The 7,560-nt window shown below is 31.8% G+C and overlaps 1 protein-coding gene across 1 annotated transcript in view; it reads right to left on the bottom strand.

Moving 5' to 3' along the window:
* LOC106103198 overlaps window positions 1-7,560 on the bottom strand; it is a 42,719-nt gene that overhangs the window by 1,756 nt on the left and 33,403 nt on the right. Inside the window, exon 15 of the mRNA XM_013282887.1 lies at window positions 5,903-5,991. Coding sequence (XP_013138341.1) covers window positions 5,903-5,991 — 89 coding nt within the window. The remainder of the gene's footprint in view (window positions 1-5,902; window positions 5,992-7,560) is intronic.

Below are 7,560 nucleotides of genomic sequence, written 5' to 3' on the forward strand. Positions count from 1 at the left end.
AAAAAAAGATTTCGAAACTACTGAACTGATTAAAAATCATACCATAGACCGTTACATAATCACCAAGTAACATAGGCTGATAATAATCGGGAAGGGTATGGATATGTCAGAAAATATACTATATTCTTTAGCACTCAGAGAAATATTTTTTCCGGATTTTAGAATGAACCACAGGATATTTTTGACAACAGAAATAAAAAAAACATTTTCATTTTTGTAGACAACATTTATTGCAATACATAACAAAGCTCGTGTTACAACATTTAGATTTCTACAGTAAATTGAGAAATACACTACATTATAACAATAATTGTGGCTTTATATAGAAATAAAGCCTGCTACAGACGGTATTGGAATTGTTCAAATAAAACTGTATATAGGCTACAACTGTAAAAACTACAACTGTATGTTCGATTGAAACATTTTGCCTACACAGTTTTATTGAACATTTCGACTCTTAAGATAAAACTGTCAGCACTGAACGTCTATAGCGGGTTTAAATTATAAAAATTAGTACATTTTGTGTGTATTTAACCGTCAACAAATTAGTGCAGCTTTCAGCTATACAAACATGAATCTAAACACATATATCTATATCTTTACATTTATATTAATAACTAAACTTTAGAGTAAAAATTTTCAAAAATTATCTTATAATTCTAGACCTAGAGTTTTTGGAAAAAAGTTTTTTGAAACTATCGTCTGCGACTCATGTCGCGTGGGTTTGAAAAAAAAACCTAATTAGTATATGTGTTATACCAGACTATGTTCAAAATCTGTGCTTTGCAGCATGATCCATTCTAGAGATACATAGTAACAAACATCCATCCATCCGTCTTAACTTTTTCTTTTATAATATTAGTAAGATTAACACAATCTTTGACAACATTTTGAGGCTTGCCGTCGACGTATGTTTAGAAACGTAAAAAAGCTAAAAGAACCATAGGCACAAAGCTCTAGAAAATAAGACATCTTGGCTTGGATAAATTAGGAGTATGGCTATCTGGCATGCAACGACTCAACTTCGTATGTTACGGGTGGACGAATATAATGTCACTAGCTGTTCCCGTGCGACTTCATCCGCATAAAATTATGAAAATTTTATTACATGACATGACAAAACTCTCTTTCCCACATTAGGGTTTTTATCCAAAACATTTACCCCCTAAGTTTAATGGCGTGAAAATATACAGCCTAAAGCGTGACGTAAGTGTAGGGATTTTTATTAAATAAAGAATTATTGAAAAATATGCTGTAATTGCTGACATCTTAGGCAACAAAGAAGTGTGTGTTTACGCTTAATTATAATAGTATAGATTAGGTGACATGCCTATCTAGTAAGACGAATGTTGTAAAGAATTATTAACTGATGTGTCTTTAGTGGTGACCCTGACGTGATACTTGGCTTTCACTCAGGAGGCTAGGGTTCGATTCCCGGTATGGGAACCACCGTGTGGGTTGATGAGTCGTTGCATGCCAGATACAAGGCCACAGGAGAAAAAGTTTCCTTCCAACTATTTTCGTAATTATACTAAAATCTAAACATTTAATTATTTTACTATGTTTTTAATATATTAACATTCTCTCGATATTCTTAATCTATGATATGTAAAGATTTACCTGTATGGTAAAATAATGGAATGAAATTAAATACATTAATAAAATTTTAACACATTCTTTGCCGCCGCAATTCCGTCTTTGAACTTATCAGGCCATTGGCATTGAAGTGTTAAGAGAAAAAAAGAATAAAATTCCAAAAAGTGCAAACAATTCCTAAGTCACAAATGGACGGTGTGTTTAAGCTCAAATTATTGAAAATTAATATAAGAAATTTTCATAAGAATTAAAAATAAACTAATTGATTTTAATAAAAATTTATAAGCTGAATAATATCACAATAAGTGAAATTGACCATTTAATTGGCTATTTCCCTATAAAAAGCGACATGCGCTTATTTAAATCTCTCATACTAACGTCGAAGAGTGAGATATGCATTTATCTCTTTCGCACTTCTTAATGTTGCATAAGTTTGTCTCTTTCTTGTAACGTTAACAACTTCACATATGAAAATTCACACTAGATTTTTGGCAATAATATTACAAAATACCGATTACTAATTAAACATACTTATAGATAATTTACAATAATTTAAACAATCACCACAATAGTTATTAATTTTTATTTCTATACTAGCTTTATCCCGCGACTCCTTTCACGTGGAATTAAATAAAATAGTAGTTCTTATGTTCTTCCAGACTATGTTCTACATCTGTGACAAATTTTATACAAATTCGTTTAAGATTTTAGGGCATGGACTCTTACAAACACCCATACATACAAACTTATGTTTTTATGTTATTAGTAAGATTATATCATAAGGTGGCAAGCGCGAAACAGACTAGTGATTCGCCGAAATGGCGAAGCTATCTCTACTCGAGGACATCAGCAGTTGCAGATATGCTCATCTTAAATCTACACTTTCACATGGAAATATATTACTTACATTACTTAAAAGGATGTCCCATCAACTAACGAAAACATTATGTGTAATTTTAAAGTAAAAAAAAAATATTACTGTGCGTCCCCTCCTCCGACAAATTCCCGTTCCTTTCCTACCCTATATTAATTAAAAAACATTAACTATTTACGATCAACAGCTACATCAGATATTTTGTAAACTAAACTAAGAATTTTGCGGATATGTACAACTTGCAAATTTGAGAAAAAACACTATCTTAAAACTAAAAATTATAAATATTACGAAATATATTTTCTACATTTATAAAATACTAAATGTCTACAGCGCGGAAATAAAAAACTTAGTAACCTATGTCTTCTTCCAGACTATCCTCTACATCTGTGACAATTTTTATCAATTTCAGTAGTTTAGGCTACAAATCTAACATCCATCTAAACTTACGCATTTATAATATTAGTAAGATATCAATTTTATAGTATAAGGTGACAATATCCAAAGGAATTCGCTAAAATAGCGAAACAAGCACATCTGCGAATGCAAATATTAACTTTTAGTCAATAACATATAATAATAAAAATAATGAAATAGCTGTCACTTGGTTTCACTTTAAAATTAAAAACTATTCAGTATTTTTTTAAAACAAACAAGCAAAGATAGTCAAGAAATATATAGACTTGACATTGGGAACATTTTTTCACCGGTAACTTCTTTGTAAGGTAATATCTCAAAGTCAAATTTGTTACGCAGAGACGCTTCTCAGTACTTGAATTAGGTAGCGTTAGTGATTGAGTGGAAATTTCAAGTGTGTTCTCCTCCTTTATATATTTACTAGCTTTCGCCCGCGACTCCTCGAGGAACTAAAAAAACAAATTCAAGTAGCCTATGTGTTCTTCCAGACTATCCTCTATATCCCAAATTTCATAGAAATCGTTTAATCTACAAACTCTTAACAAACATCCATCTAAACTTTCGCATTTATAATATTAGTATGAAGTATGATTGACTCTTCGTCTTGAAGTCAGTTACTTTTCTTTCTTTTAAATCTTCATTTCAGTATCTTTTACATCTTTTGATTCTTTCCGTGGTACTTCTATACTGACAGTGTAATTACATTTGTCCGTTTGTCATTTCATTGTAATTTCAGCTTTTATCTTGGGCGCTGTGTATGAAGGTACGTGTATTTCTTGCCCACATTGCAATTGTAACTCCATAATATCACGATGTAGTGACATAATGAGACGTAGGATTTTAGTGAAGTATTCGATTTTCTGGAAATAATAAATCACTATTTAGATAAAATAAACATAAATGGATGTAGCTACAAAGATGTATGGAAGAAAGTATGTATGGATTGTGTGAAAGGTATACTTGAGTGTTTTTTTTTCACTGAATTGTCACTGTTTGCCTTGAAGAGGCATTTACAGATTCACCGGGCTTGAGGTGGCCGAGCGCAGATGGAGCTTAGCCTAAACCATGAGAGAGTGAATTCAAATATGATAGATGTATGGAAAACATACTGTGCTGACCCTCTGTAGGGATAAAAGCGAGTTTAAATATTTCATAAGATCTATACGATTTGTTTTTTAAAAGTGTAGAGAATAAAAATTATAAATAGATTATTTAAACGATGAAACAAACATTTTTGATAATCATCATGGTGCGGCGGCGGGCCAAAATGCGCCCCCAATGATATTCCCACCAGTGCGTGGCAGGTCTTTATAGACCCACCATCGCTAAGATAGATTAAATTGCTATAAATTCATAGAAACATAATGTATACATTTTATGTAATGTAATGTATACACTTGATATAATCGTTTGGCACTAACGAGACGAACAGTTTTCTTCGTCCGCACCAACTTAAGTACCGCGTCAGGCCGATATCGGCCTGTTACGCAGTGAGCGTGTTAATAATTAGTTATTAATATTATGTACTATAGCTTGACCAATTATAAAAAGCTTTGCCAGTTTATGCCAGAAAGTAATGTAATAAATAAATCGATTGAAGATCGGTTTGTATTGATTTTTATCGATTTTCATATTTTAAGCTTTAAAATTGATGATTATCGAACTTTTGCATCTTAAATAAAATAAGTAAACAAACCATTAGTCATATGAAATGTCCATTATAAGTTTTATTAGATTAACGGCCGTATACTGAAACGACGTTAAAATATATCACAGCGACTTAAGAGCGCGCGCACACCTTTGACTAAACTATAGCACAACTGTTGTCTCGCTTTGATTCCTATCATCTTATATGGAGGTTACACTACTCGGTTTTTAGTTGTGCAACTAAACAAGAATTTTGCTGCAAAACAAGCGACAGTCGCACAACAGTTGTGCGACAATTTAGTTAAAGGTGTGCGCGCTCTTAAATAAGGTCATTTCACTACTAAATTAATTAAAATTTTGACGTCAATCAGATTGTAAGCTACACTTATGAAGAGAAATATTTCGAATCGTTTCAGAATTCAGCCGTACTCATGCAAAAAGAAATATTGTACACTAAAGGGATAATAATTAAAAATATGTTATAAATATCGAGTTAAAAGCAGTAATGCATTAGAGCGGTAAAAACTCCCTTTACTGTACAAAATAATTATAAAAATGTTAGAAAGATTAACTTAAATTTTCACCGCAGAAACATTTGGATTAAAATATATAGCTATCTCTTTCATTCTTGTTGAATAAAACGAGATAGCTACATTTTTGTATGTGTTTCTGCAGTGGAAACGGTTAGTAAAATAGCATGCTACGAGTTAACAGGTCGATACTGCTCTAAGCATTTTGTGAAGAGAAAGCTTTAATAAAAATTAAAAAGTTAGACTTACTTTTCACTTTTTCCCCTCAGTGTACAATATTTGAACTTTTTTTTATAACAAATAAAAACATTTTTTTAATCACTAAAAATAATTCCGTGTTTATTTCATTTTGGTTTAATTAACCATCGCTTGACTATATTAAAACTATTGCCATATTGCGGAAAAATAACGTAGTAATCATTACAAAACATAAAAATACGATTAAAACGGTTTTTGGGATAGAATTTTTAAGTCCTCGGATAGACCATATCTAAGTGTAAAATCGGGTATAACTTTTTTTCAAATAAATTTTTACAACATATTTATAATGTAAAAGTAAATTATATTTTAAACAAAACTATAATTTACATTTACAATTGACATTACTATTGGTAAAAAAATCAGAATTCATAATTTCATGTGAATAACACAATTTTAATGATTTTCATTAAAATTTTATCCGAACATTTTAATAATTACAATTACAAGATATCAACACTTTAGCACATAAAATCTAATTCATTTACTTGAGAATATGTTTAAAACGCTCAATTATGTAGATACTTCGTTTATTAATTATTAATATGTTATATAGTAATAATGTTTGTATTGTACAGACCTGACTTGTATGCGCGCTCTGTCCGACCCTCTCTCCGCCGACCACAGTGCTGCACGGCAAAGGCTTCGCTACACCTATGGTTACCGTCCCTGGGGAAAATAAATTGAAACTCATCTATATTAGACTTCTACATTATCTATACTAATATAATAAAGTGTAAACAGACAATACTTTGTTATGTAGAATGTCCATCACAGCATATTTTTGAATAACCCTTATTTTATATAAAAAAAATCCCTACACTTCACGCTTTAGGCTATATATTTTCACGCTATTAAACTTAGGGGGTTAATAAATTGGAAAAATCTCTGATGGACGGATGTTTGTAGCCTAAAGTACTGAACGGATTTAGTATAGCTGTATAGTTTGGAACAACACTTACTTTTGTATTTATTTTTATTTTACGCGGACGTAATATCAAACAGTAACAAAGTAAGTGTTGAATAAAATGTTTTGAATTCAAAATAATGGCCTACTCACAATTTTTTATATTTTATATCACAGAATACGTACAATACACTAAATGTTATTTGAACGTTATCAACTTTTTATCTCTATACACTTTTATTTGCAATGAAATTAGTAAAACTTGTACAAACAAAACTAATTGTATACTCATAAGAAGATTGATAAGATAGCTGCAGCGAATACTTTTTTTTTATAACATAAGGTGGCAAACGAGCAAGCGGACACGGGAATACGCCAAAATGGTGAAGCGACCGCTGCCCATAGACATCCGCAATTGCAGATGCGTTGCCTACCCTTATACGACGGAGGAGGAGACGCACATAAATAGGATAATTCACCTTCCTATGCATCTCCTCCACCGTCAAATCCACTTCCCCTTCCCAAACTCTCCATATAAGAAAAGGATGGTAAAGAGAAAGGGACTTATATTAGGCCTCCGGCACCACACTCATCAGACGAAACACGGAATTGCTTCAATTTGATGGCTGTCTTCTGTGTGGTCGTGGTATTACACCGGACGTGCCGGCCCTGCAGTGCTAACATGTTAAAGCGGGCACTACCACTGTTACTAAAATGACTCTTAACTAAAGTATCACTTAGAGCACGCGCACACCTTTGATTAAACTATCGCACAACTGTTTAGTTTCGCTTTGATAAATATACAACAAATATATATATTGAATGAATGAATGAATGAATGAATGAATGAATGAATGAATGAATGACAATCGTGGCAAAAGGTAGTCAGATGAGCGTACGCTGGAGGGACTAGGCTGTTCCTGCGCTAATTTTTATCTAGCTCCTTCGCACTCAAGTAACTACTAATTACATACATATAAAGGAAACAAAACAAAAATAACTTTTAAAAAGAAAAAATAAAATCACGTAAAACAAAAAAGGGACATAAATGAAACTATTATATTAATTAATAGAAACAAAAACAATCATACGGAATCAAAAGGAGGTTAAACAAACTGGATTTATAAATATCTTTACAAATTTTTAACAAAAAAAAACCACAATGTATTATGGGTTAATTTGGGAGTCTAATATTATTTTTTTTATATTTTTTAGCAAACTTTGGATGTGGCGAAATTTGATTGAAGTGGTGGGTAGACCTAGAAAGAGATGGATGGATTGCGTGAAAGGTGACATGATCAAGAAGGGATGACTGAGATGACGGATGATAG

This window comes from Papilio polytes, unplaced genomic scaffold (assembly GCF_000836215.1).
Source record: "Papilio polytes unplaced genomic scaffold, Ppol_1.0 DF823835.1, whole genome shotgun sequence".
NCBI lineage: Eukaryota > Metazoa > Arthropoda > Insecta > Lepidoptera > Papilionidae > Papilio > Papilio polytes.